The 13,409-nt window shown below is 39.7% G+C and overlaps 1 protein-coding gene across 1 annotated transcript in view; it reads left to right on the plus strand.

The window, feature by feature from the left end:
- LOC111870992 (proclotting enzyme) overlaps nucleotides 1-13,409 on the plus strand; it is a 39,729-nt gene that overhangs the window by 13,316 nt on the left and 13,004 nt on the right. The window contains exons 4-6 of the mRNA XM_023863700.2: nucleotides 2,709-2,890; nucleotides 3,790-3,958; nucleotides 5,231-5,475. Of these exons, the coding sequence (XP_023719468.1) occupies nucleotides 2,709-2,890; nucleotides 3,790-3,958; nucleotides 5,231-5,475 (596 nt within the window). The remainder of the gene's footprint in view (nucleotides 1-2,708; nucleotides 2,891-3,789; nucleotides 3,959-5,230; nucleotides 5,476-13,409) is intronic.

The raw sequence follows: 13,409 nt of genomic DNA on the forward strand, positions 1-13,409 counted from the left end.
ACAGTAAGTCCGACACAAAGATACTACGACATTTACTGGGTACTCCTACCAATATGTACGGTAGTCACGGCTGTTAAAACTGTTTACAAGTATTTCGGTAGAATTCCTGGGTGTGATTAGAATATCCGTTCCCATTATGTTTGTAATTAATTATATGCATAAACTTCATTCCTTATTTAAGTGTTTTTTTCCATTAAAATTTAGACACTATGTAATGTGATACTGAAAGGGACAGCAAACATATTCCACATGCATTACATAAAGTCGGTTCCTTTTCTTGGAACTCATTTATTGTTATACTAAAGGGTTCTGACGATGGTGTATAACACACAGAGATACTGGGTTTTCGGACTTTATCCATCGTCCGGATTCTAAATAACTAAGAAAAAAACACAACCTTTCCGAAACTGGATCTGTTTCCGTCCTCACGTGAGTGAAGGCACATATTCTGTTGATTCAATCACTGGACAACCGTTGTCAAAACACTAAGGCTATAAACACCTGAGACTAGGCTAAGTCCATGAGAGCTAACAGGAAAAATAAGCACTAAAAATTGTTACAAGCATGCACATGCGTGGAACCAGGGTAGATAGGGGGGTAGAAATTTATGCCCCGAAACCAAACTAATAACCAAGTCCATGAACCCTAAGCATGGAATAGAAAGGAGAACTAGTGAAAACTAATAGTTTACTACTTGTGTCTTCAATGAAGTGAATCGCGCCTATCTAATTTAGAACCTAATATAAATCAATAAAGCATATAACACGTCATACAGATCTTCTCTGTGAATTTGTGACATCATGGCTGATTGGGCTGACCGAGCATGATATATGGGCCGCTTCGTTGTATTTTATATACCTGTTGTGAATTCAATATCCACAATCTTAGCTTCATCCCAGCCTACCCTATTTCCCTCTTCATAGGCATGTTGAGCTAATTTGATTTTTCTATAAGATCTTATTTGAGGTTATGCCTACGTTCACGGAGCAGCACGGCCAGGAGTCTGCCTGTTTCGCCAATGTACCTTCTGCCACATTCACAGGGAATGCTATAGACGCACTGTGCCGTCTGTTGCGGATCTCTTTTTCGTCTGGTTTTCATGAGAGGGTTCCTAAGAGTGTGTTTTGTTCTGAAGATGGTCCTAATGTTGTATCGATTCCCTAACAGTTTAAACTTTTCAGAAACAACCTTCACATATGGAATATATACAGAGCACAGAGGCTTTTCCTCTATCTTCGGTCCAGCAGTGTTGGTAGTGTAGAAGACATCGTGAAATACCACCTGCACTATCTCAAGGTGAATGCACGGTGGGTACCACGCACTTTGACGGACGTGAACAAAATGGTGCGCATGCAAGCCAGTCGTCTCCTGCAGCAGTTTGAAGACGAAGGTAATTCATTTTTGAAGTCTATAGTGACCACCGATGAGACGTGGGTGCACTACTTCATTCCCGAGTCCCAGCAATCATCACGCGAGTGGTGGCATACCAGTTCTCCCAAACCCAAGAGAGCGCGGAGGAGCCGTTCGGCAGGAAAAGTGATGGCAACGTTCTTCTGGGACTGGCAGGGGGTTATCCACGTAGACTTTCTGACAGATGCCAGAACAGTCAATGCAGCTTATTACTCAGACCTCCTTGCAACAGACGTGAAGGAAAAGATCCGATCCAAGCGGAAGACAGGTGGAAAGCGGGTAGCCTTCCTTCAAGACAATGCACGCCCCTATACGGCCAAAACAACACTGGAAACCCTCCGGAAATTAAAATGGAAGCTTCTGACACATCCACCGTACAGTCCCGATTTGGCCCCAAGTGATTTCTACCTNTCTTCGCTCGCTCGGAAATCGGGATCGTGGGTTCGAATCCCACACAAGGCATGGATGTTTGGTGTGTGTGTGTGTGTGTATGCGTTTATTTTGTGTTTGTGTTGTATTGTGTTTAGGTTCAAGGAGCTCTACCGTCTGTAAAAATGATCAATGAAACTGAGAAATGAGCCATATGCTCCAAACTCAATGGAGTAGTCCTTCAGAAGCTAGTCGAAACGTTTCCCGCCTTTTGTGGAAACCTCGCAACGGACGGCCACTCTACCCTATCTTGAGCCAAATGAAGGCGGAAGACGTCATCTGTTCCAAGATATTCAACCTCTGTTAGCGTGGAGAGACTTCGGAACAGGAGAGCCGAGGTTTGAACACGGGAACTGTGATAGCGCAATCGGCAGAGAAACTAGGGTAGGGATGGTCGACAGAGGAGCCGGGGTTCGATTCCCCAGGCAGGGACAAGATACTCTGTTCTCCAGAGTCTAGGTTGAATCTGGAACCCAGTAGCGTCTATCCAGATGGTAATGTCAGCTCTTTCCCTGGATGAGGATGGGGGGTGGGAAGGTAAAGCTGCCACAGCGTGGAGCTGACTTCTAACTACTGCTCAGGTTAAGAACGCATGAATATATACTTACAGACCGCATATATTTTTATGGGGACTTGCTTAATTAAACACAGGGTCGAATGCGGACCTGATTTGAACCTGGACACTCTGTATCGAAACGCATTATACCCTAATGTCATATTACGCACTGTACTGCGGCCGACAGCCCTCAGATTTAACAGATGCTGCTGCAAACAACTTCATCAAAATCCACGACCGCTGTGAATGCTTATGCATACCGCTGAGCTATGCCATTACAATCGTTCCTACTTCCATGTGTGTATGTTCCCAGGTATGTTGGCGTGTGTTGCCCAGAGGGTCAGGAGGAGAGTGTTATTGGTAACGCTGACGGTGGTCTCCCTGGCTCAGAGGCCGCAGGTCAACTGCCTGCCATCGACCCGGGTTTGCCTCCTAGCAGTCTAGGGGTCTTCTCCTCAACACCAACCCCTGGCTCACCCCCACCTCAGGTCAGAGGTCAGTGTTCTTAGACATGCTACGGATAATCAGGGGCTTCATAGCAGAGTCTTGATATAAGCTTTAACGTTTAAAAATATTCCCTTTTCTCAAACAGCGTGTTTATATGTATGGTAGGATTCTCAGAATCTCAGGAAATTAATCTAAATAGTATTTATAAATTTGACTAATAGCAGACAGAAGACGCGTATCATCTCCATTAGAAATGTCACTGGTTTACGTTCTGTTAAGAAGTAATTTATGTTTATTTTGAGAATAACAAAGATGCATAAATACCCCAAGTTGTTAAAATGCTGTTTTTTTTTTCAACTTAAGGCAGGTGATACATATAGTTACCACTGTACTTAAAATTTAAACTTTGTACAGACAATACTGTAACACTATTGCTCTCCTGTGAAGCTCTTCAGCGCTGGTTTCCTGCTCCGGTCGTAACGACTTCCCAGTTTGAAAATTTGGTGGAAGTTTTTGGAAGTTGGTGCCCCATATGTCATCATTAGGGAGAAGCATATTCATGAAATCTAGTGATGTTTGGGAAAATACTAGCCTACTAAAATGGTCCTTGGGACGGTAGGCTCTTGTGACTACGGTAATGAACTTGAGGCTTCCATAACACGCGGGGAGTTTCTTGGGGAGCTGAGTGACTGTCAGTTTGTAAAGAAGGGCTGTGTGCCCTGCAGAGTTAGTTTCGTGTTCTGATACTACTACATGACAACGGTTCATCATGAGTGTGAATATGTACGGTTTTGGAAGAAAGCTATCGTGAACATTCTGGAGAGTCTCTGGATAACCGCGATGAAGCTGAGTGAAGATACGCAGAACTCTACTGGCACGCACTTGCTGGGTGGGACATGAGGGATCAAGGCTCCACAGAGCTGAGCATAACTGGGGCTGTGTTGCAGGTTGCGGTGTGAGCACTGTGGCCCGCGTACGCATTGTGGATGGTCAACCGGCAGAGCCCAAGGAGTGGCCGTGGATGGTCGCACTGCTGAGAGACAGGGACCGCCATTTCTGTGGCGGGGTACTCATCACGGACCTACACGTGCTCACCGCGGCTCACTGCCTCCACAGGTGAGTCATGGTCCTCCAACACTTCCTCTTGCACCGGAAGTCAGAGATGAATTGCTGCATGTAAAGGGAGTGTCCGCGCAGATTGAAAAGTAAAGGGAAAGGCATGGGAAAGAAAGAGCTGTCCCGGTTTAGATGTTCTAGAAGTAAACGGATGCAGTGTCCCGTGTCAGTGACATCAGCTCTCATTCCTCCCTCCTTTTTTCTCCTGTCAAAGATCTCCTTGCCCATCCCCCCTCTCCTTATAGTCATAAGCTTTTTCCCACACGCGGCTTACACTTGTACCCTGATAATGGAAGCAGCAACTTCAGAGAAATCAGCCAATACTCGTCTGCCAGACTACACGGCGTCACGTTCCAAATGACTGTAAATGAACCAGTTACAATTCATATTGCTTCAATTTCTCCAACAGTGTACCAATAAATAAAACTGGGTATTTCATAAAGAGAGGCATCAGACATCATGAGAGGTTAGGTAACATTTCAGCTACATATTCAGGTGCTCCTGGGTTCATATTTCAGCCCAGAGGTCAGCTACTTAACCGAGATGTTTCTGGCATTCCTAAGCCCCTACAAGCAAATGCCAAGACAGTACATCAAATTAGGCCCTAGCCACTTCCTTCCACATGTTCTCATTTCATTATTTGGTAATTGTGCTAACATTTCACGCCAGAGTGTTTCAACACTGACACTTACTTAAATCGATTGTATAACAGTGCTGTCAGTGTTAAACTGTATAACATAGGAAGATAAGACAACTGATGAATGACAAATCTGAAAAGATTTGAAGCTGTAATGACCTAACTGGGTTACTATCCCAGCATTTGCTTGGAGAGACTGAGGAACATCATGAAAGATCTCGGCCAGCATAGCCAATGATCTCGCCAAAATTCAAGCAAACATCTTCTGAATAGGAATCCAAGTTGTTACTGCTAGACCATCCTGTTCACTGACAGTTTTGTTAAGTAAACACTAAGTAATAAAGAAATTAATATTCATCAAATGAGTTGTAAGTGATTATTACTGCTTTTACTGAAAGTGATAATTGTAATCATGTTATTCATCAAGTTTGAAGTTTACAGTCAGGATTTGTCTTTTCCAGAATTTAAATGAAGTGGTAGTTTGTGAATTTCAATTGGACTTCAAAAATGATATTCTGTATAAGGTGAATACACGTTCATTAATTTTTCTCTCACATACACAAATGACTCGTAAACTTACTTGAATTATCTCTGACAAGAAGAATAAATTAACTATGTATGTCCTGTCTTTTCAGAATGACTGCAAAGGATATAAGAGTTCGTCTGGGTGAATATGACTTTACTCGTTCCAATGAGACGCGAGTTCAGAACTTTGAGGTAGTGGACATTCGTGTACATTTGAATTTTTCATTTGAAACATATGAAAATGATATTGCAATTCTGAAGATGGATCGGCAGACAGCCTTCAACTCTTACATCTGGCCAGTGTGCCTTCCTCCTCCCGGCCCAGATTTCGAGAATATGACAGCCATTGTGACAGGTAAGGTACCACCAGAATTTCTTCCAGGGGGGGGGGATGACATAAAATTTGCTTATAAAGTTACGTTTAATTCGTATAAGAGTAACATCGGAATGTTAACGCATATACACTAACTTTACCGCTGTCCCTAACGTATTCAGGAGTACATAATTTTAAATATAATTTCAATTTTTGGTATTTTTTTCAAATTTAATTTTTTTAATCCATGGGGGAGTTAAGCACAGCAGATGCTTCACTTTCCTCCCTACCGGTATATATGCTTATGATCATTAAACATTGCAAGTATCATGCAATCTGAATATTCCATTACACTAAATACTTGTCTCCACATGTCGCCAGTGACTTCAGTCCACCTAGAATCATGGTTAAGCAGCTCACAGCAATGTGAACATCATGCGTGTGGCTATAAACTCCCATGATAATTATCAAAGGCATACACAATCAGAATTCGTGCCATGCATTGACTCTTTTGCGCCCATGGTTGGAACATTCACCTCATTTTGTCACTTACTATAAGCAATACATTACTAGATGCATTTAACAAGTTTGCAGATTGCTACTGCAATGCGTTTAACTCTGTTTTCTGTGACATTAAGGTTAAGATCGTCCAGGCTAGGGGTGGAAATTTCTATTAGACACAGTTAGGTGCCATCCACATCAGCATTTCTACATGAGTGGTGTGCATCCCATTAGTGGGAGTTGTTTAAGGCCAGATGGGATGATCTCAGTCACACAAATTTCTGTTATATAAAACCTTTCCTGCACTCTAAGCATAAGCCATTCATTAATGCTGTACTATAATTACATTTATGGCAACTAACTTACTAAACCAACCAACCAAGCAAATACCAGTAACTAACTCCATGGAACCAAATCGATCTTGAGAAACAAATATATGCTCAGCTACTCAAGAAATTCCTACAATTTTATGGAACTTGAATGTTCATGGCCATGTTCACAAGAGCCCACTAATGGTCCCTGTATTCAGCCAGATGAATCCTGTCTCTTTAAGATTCATTTTAATATAATGCTCACCTAGGTTTCCTTAGTGATCTCTTTCCTTCAGGTTTTCCAATAAACTTTGTATATGCTCCTCTTCTATCTCATGCATGCTACATGTTGCCTGGTTTATCCTCTTTCATTTGACCATTCTGATAATAATTAGTGAGAAGTTAAAATTGTGAAGCTGGTCTTTATGCAGTTTTCTCCAAACTCCTGTCAGTTCTCCTAAGAGGTCCAAATTTTTTCCTCAGCACTCTGTACTGAAACACTGTCTGTGTGTTCTTCCTTTAAAGTGACAAGACATATGAACCTACTCATATTCCTTCTAACAAAACTACAGTCAACTCTTGATTATCCGGGATAATGGTGGGCATGGAAATCACAATTAATCGAAAACCCGGTTAAGACAAATTTTATTAAAAGTAGTACTGTAATACTGTACCTTCATAATACTATAGGCCTACCTGTATTTAAATTTACTCAGCCTCATTTTTATATCATCTCATGGCCTATTTAATACTTTTTTTACATTATACTGAAGTGTGAATTAGTTATTTCAATCACAGTGTTCAACAACATCCAACACTTTTTACGAATATTCACACTTAACACTTAAAAAAAGATTAATATTGTCATTTGCTTTTTCACAGCATTTTCCTTTTTACGGATATCTGTACGAAGCCTACGTAATATTAGCTTGTCACTTCATAAACTGTTCTCTTCGCTCTCAAGATAGTCTAGTAAGGATTCCAAATGATTAAGAGCAGCACCATGTGATATTTTCTTACTAGCAGCACTGTCCACCTCTTCCTCATTCTCACTTTCTTCCCACTCTTCTGGCTGCAGCCCCACTGACTTACGGTTTCGTCACTGCTTAACATTTTGATGCCCAGCTCACACGAGTTTCTGTTGAATACTCAACACAACATGCTTCCTTTTACACCTTGACATTTTGCTAACGCACTTGAAGATCGATACAAAGAGACCAACTGGGGCGGTGTATCTGTCCTCGAAACTTTCCACAAATCCTTGCATTCTTTCACCCCTACCCTAGAACACTGTATTAGCATAATGGGACCAAATAATGCAGAGCTCGGTTCACACTAGTGCGAAAATAGTGTTACAACTCACCATGTGAAACAAAAGTGAATGAATATTAAACAACATATAAGCCTCAAAAAAACCTCAGTAGCCCCGGTTAAGCCGCAAACCGGTTAATCCGCCCCTGGATAATCGAGAGTTGACTGTATATTGTTTTATACCACATTGGCCTAATTATCATACAGAAATATTACAATATCAAAAAAATTGTCTTCATATTATTGAGAATTTCCATTAATGATTAATGTAATATTAAAATGTTCAATATATTTAAAATACACTACTTGGAGAAGAGAACTGTGGCAAACCTGAGCTTGAAACTCAAACAAGTTGTGTTTGAATGACGCACTATTCAATTCAGAGATCAATTGATCACACGTTTCTTCACGCTGACAGTCGATGCATTCTCTATATGCTGAAGCTGAAGTGTGTTTCATTGAGTTACCTTATGTATTTCCTCATTACAACAGTTGATGTCTTCTCTAATTGTTGAAGCTAGTGCAGATTTTATAAATTAAATTCATAACACAATACACAGAAACAAACATAACATTTCACTTCATACATATCAAAATCTATTTTTTTTATTGCTAGTGGGGTGGGACTAAGTCCCTTGTACTGTGGCTACTTCTGGCCTATTGTACCAGCCCCAGATGATAGGTGAGGTTGAGTGTGGAGCAATTGGTGGAATGAAGATTGGCAGGGGAAACCAAAGTACTCTGAGAAAACCTGCCCCAGTGCCAATTTGTCCACCACAAATCCCACTTGACCACACCTGGGATTGGACTTGGGCCACCGTGGTGGGAAGCCAGCGACTAACCGCTTGAGCTATGGTGTGGCAAAAATCTATCTTGGATGTCCATGTAGATTCAGTCACTTGTCTTTCAGCATTGAAGTGAAAGACAGATCAAAGCAAAATTAAATTTGCTTTATTGAATCTTTTTCCTTCCAATGCAAGTCATTCACAGAAAGAGACTGCTAAAGTTCCTTTTATCTCTCTTCCGCCTGCACTGATTTCATTTTCGTGCCGACGGAACCCTGTCAATTTGTCACCGTGTGCCATAAAAACACATAAAGACATCCTTAAAAACGACACCCTCCTAATGTGTGGCCATTATGCCAGCAGAGGGCAACACTGGACGCAAAACCTAAATTCACGCTGCCTAACCACAGATCCTATCTTGGGGCACCTAATGGGGAGGGCAGGAGGACAACACCTTACAAACTAGTAAAAAAATATACCAAATACACAGAGTGTCCAACTCGACCTTAACCTAAGCCCTGAGTTCTGGCGGCTACCATATCAAATACTTGTACAGAGTTGTCTGGCCCAGTGTTACTTTATCATGACCAGCCTGATAAGACCATGCCGATGTTATGGCGTACCCAATTTGCTGCAAGTACCCATCCCATCCTCCTGTGGATGGGCCCTCAAACACTAAAGGTTCCATGCGGTACTGTTTTAGTCTTAACGTTACGGTTTGCGCGGAGCTCCTCTTGCCATGATCCGTAGTTCAATGTGTGCTTCAGACAGATGTTCCTGCTTCCACTGGGAATATGCATCCATTCACAAAGTCAAAGGAAATGTCACACCACTGGGACATAAGCTGCTGTTCTTTGCAGAAATTATAGATGATAGTAATAAGTCCTAATTTTGAAATCAGTTGAGCATTATTTCATATCAGCAGCATACCAATTCACAACCCGTCAGTAGACAGTTTCATATTCTTGATGCTGTTTCTGTTTGCAATATGTCTCCACACGTTGGCTGTAGAACAGTGTGTGTTCACCCCCAAAAGCACAGGAACAACACTGCTAACCTGCTTGGTAATTTTGAAATTATATGATTGTAGAATTTTGTTACGTTTGATAGCTGTAATGTTAGGTGAATATAATTAGTTTTCTTTCACAGATTATCAGATCACTATAATTATTATTCTAAAGTTTCGATGAACTTATATTGTTTTCATTTGCTCTAGACTTCTGGAGGACATGTTGATATGTTGTTAAGTGAATTGGTGCATGAATATGTTCAATGTAATGGTTATTCATTGAAAATTAAACATGACAAATTAGTGTTATTCCATGTCATTACAATAAAAACATATCAGATATCCATAAACATATACTGATGTAAAGTTGGTACCAAAATTTAGTAATTTAATAAAATTTGGATTTCACTGACTTTATATTTCTCTAAATATTGCAGAGACATAACATAGAATATATAACATAACTCTATACTCGTCACATAGGTGTACCAAGTTAGATAATTATATATTTTTCTATGTGGAGAAGCCATGTTATAAGTTATTTTCTCACTGTACTGTAACACAAATTGCATTAATTTTAAGACAAAATCATAAAAGAAAACTCTGATCTGAAATAGATTACATTTAAATTTACTTGCCTTGAACTTCATTACATAGGTTATGGACTTTTCTCAGACATCGGTGAGAAATGTGTCAGAACGAAGACAGAGACAGACTTGAGAGGATAATATTAAAATGCATCTTAGTGAAATAAGTTTGAGGACTTAACCGGTTTAGTATCCTACTCAATAAAGTTCCTTGATATTCTAGAATTTGAACTTCTCAAAGGCTACTACTAGTAGAATTAATTATATTATATAAACAAATATGACATGTCCTGCTGGGGGGCAGTGCATCTGCTGATATGTCACAATTCAATACAATGTTTACTTTCAATAAATTCACATATTCTAAAACACAAATCATAAAACTACAGGAATCACTATGCATACTAATGCTTTAACATAGTCTACTTTTTCTGCTCTACACCCAGAACATAGCACTACATTCCTTAGCAACCATTATGAACACTGCTGTATCAGCTACAATTCTTGTTTCCACACTTCGCCCATTGCTATCACTGTGATCTGATAAAAATGCTACAACAGTCAAGGTTTGGGAGAAGAAAGTGCTTGTAAAATCTAGATACATGAGTTCCTTCATTATATGAAGGTGTGGATTGGAGAATAATATTAAAATATATCTCAGAGAATATGGTAGTGAAAATGTTAATTATACTAGGCTGGTGCAGGACGAGGTCCAATTGGAGACCGTACCATTGATGGTGGTAAACATTCATGTTTTGGAATAGTATGGAATTTCTTGAAAATATTAATATGTATTGAAAGACAAAGGAAGATCCTTATGAAAGGATTTTTGTTGTATCAATTGCCAAAGGTACATAGTTGCATTGAATGACATGCGAAAATAAAGGCAGAGGTGTGGAGAAAAATTTCTGAGGGAATATAAGCAATGGTGATTTGTACGGTCATATGTGTAATTTGCCACATAATAATTTCTATCATAAACTGTGATGCCACTGAATATGCACAACTTTATTGATATTGTTACCAGGATAAAGATGTAACCTAACTTCAAAAACAACAAAATAATAACATGACTTCCCACTTCATTAAATTGTTTCAAGTAATTTCAAAGGTTTAAACTGCTTTGTAACACTGGCATTACTTGTATGTGATTTACAAAATTATATATTAATATATTTTAAATGATATAGGGGCTATAATTAACCAGATATTCGATTCAGAAAGACTTTTCTTTACATATGCTAAAGTTTTTGAGATTTCTTGACAGTTCTCACCCTGATCTAGATGGACAGGAATGTAACAAGAATGGTAGTATCAAGATATAAACAGCAGCATTTCCAAAATAATCTGTAAATGCTGTAGGTCAGTGTTTCTCAAATGCCTGGAAGTGGCCCGGAACTGGACCCTCGTCTTATAGAAAAAAGAATTTACCAGTCCGTGGTCTGACAAAAGTTGAGAACCACTACTGTAGGTATTGTGGACGTGTCTGTCTGTGCTGAAACATCATGAGGAATGTGCATGAAAACATTCTGATGAAACTTTATATTAGCTGGTCTCATTAAACCAACTGTGCTGGCTTTCTTGACATTTATGACTGCCAATTTATTGAAAAACATGAAAGACTTCACAACTTACTTATTATCAAGATGAGATTATTCTGGTTCTCATACACCAGAAATGAGCAAATTATAAGCAAAGAATTATTTATAAGAAGAAATTGGAACAGGAAATACTCGTTCAGATTATCCTGGGTGTAACTCTCAGGATGGAGAAGACCTGTCAATACAGAGGACATAAATATTCTGGATATAATACAGAGATTTTCTGACATGTAGCATTTGTTTAAAACTCATGAATGTCTAAGCAACATCATATAGTAGTGAAACAAACATCAAATGGGGGAATTATTAAAATCAGCTGAAATGTGCTTCCTGTGACAGCCACCAAGGTACACAATCTTAGTACTGAAGAATCAGTGTCAGAAAGCCCAACCGGTTTATGTTGTTGTTATTGTTGTGACAGCCAGCAAGGTACACAATCTTAGTACTGAAGAATCAGTGTCAGAAAGCCCAACCGGTTTATGTTGTTGTTATTGTTGTGACAGTCAGCAAGGTACACAATCTTAGCACTGAAGAAACAGTGTCAGAAAGCCCAACCGGTTTATGTTGTTGTTGTTATTGTTGTGACAGCCAGCAAGGTACACAATCTTAGTACTGAAGAAACAGTGTCAGAAAGCCCAACCACTTTATGTTATTGTTGTTGTTATTGTTGTGACAGCCAGCAAGGTACACAATCTTAGTACTGAAGAATCAGTGTCAGAAAGCCCAACCGGCTTATGTTGTTGTTATTGTTGTGACAGTCATGTGGGACATACAAATATAGTACACTCTGTGGGCAGAGCACAGAGTTTGTGAATGTTAATGAAGATGGTACACGTAGTTACCACTGTGCTCTAAATAGTTAGCACTGCAGGAGAAATGTGAAAGAATATTCTCCCAGCATGAGCTCAAATGTGTTTCCCAAGACAGCCAGCAAGGTACACAACCTTATTACTGAAGAATCAGTGTCAGAAAGCCCAACCAGTTAATGTTGTTGTTATTGTTGTGACAGTCATGTGGGACATACAAATATAGTACACTCTGTGGGCAGAGTGCAGAGTTTGTGAATGTTAGTGAAGATGGTACATATAGTTACCATTGTGCTCTAAATAGTTAGCACTGCAGGACATATTGAAAAGAATATTCTGACAGCATGAACTCAAATAAAAGCAAATGGGATATTTAAATTATCGATCTGAATTAACAGGACGCTTATGTAGATTTTAGCTTAACATCTTCTGGGGTGTGAACCCCTGCACTTTGGCAGACAGGACCAAAGTTTGGGTATAAGACTCAACATAATTGAAATATTATGTCTGGCCATGCCAACAATGGGGCAGATAGGCCCCATCACAATACAGTGGGACGGGTCACATAGGATAATTTGAAAGCATGAGGGAAGGAGACTGTCATGGCCAAATGAAGCTAGTACTCAGGAAGGACTGAGTAAAACTAAGAATAATCTCTGTCAGGACAACTTGCAAATCCAAAAATCTTTGAAAGTGGTCCAAACGATGTTTACTTATTGGCAACCTTGGTACCTGCCATGCACGTGTACTGCATACATTAAGTTTGTATCTTTCTGCTGTGATACTTGGACGTGTGGCACAAAGTGGGATGGCTGCATTGTCTGTGGGGCCTGCTCACCTCTATAAATGGCAACTGGAAATAATTCCACTGGGTGGGAAATAAATGTGGTGCTTCTAGTAGCCACTGTTTACATGCCAGCTCTATATAATAACAAAGTTTTCTGTCAGTTCTTGATCTATTTTTTTTTTGTTAATAATTAGAAATAATAATTATAATTAAAATAATTAGAAATAATCTCTTCCACAGAAATTCTAAGTCTTATGCTGTAGGCATCTCTGTCATCT

The sequence above is a fragment of the Cryptotermes secundus genome, unplaced genomic scaffold, assembly GCF_002891405.2.
Source record: "Cryptotermes secundus unplaced genomic scaffold, Csec_1.0 scaffold101, whole genome shotgun sequence".
In the NCBI taxonomy this organism is placed as follows: domain Eukaryota; kingdom Metazoa; phylum Arthropoda; class Insecta; order Blattodea; family Kalotermitidae; genus Cryptotermes; species Cryptotermes secundus.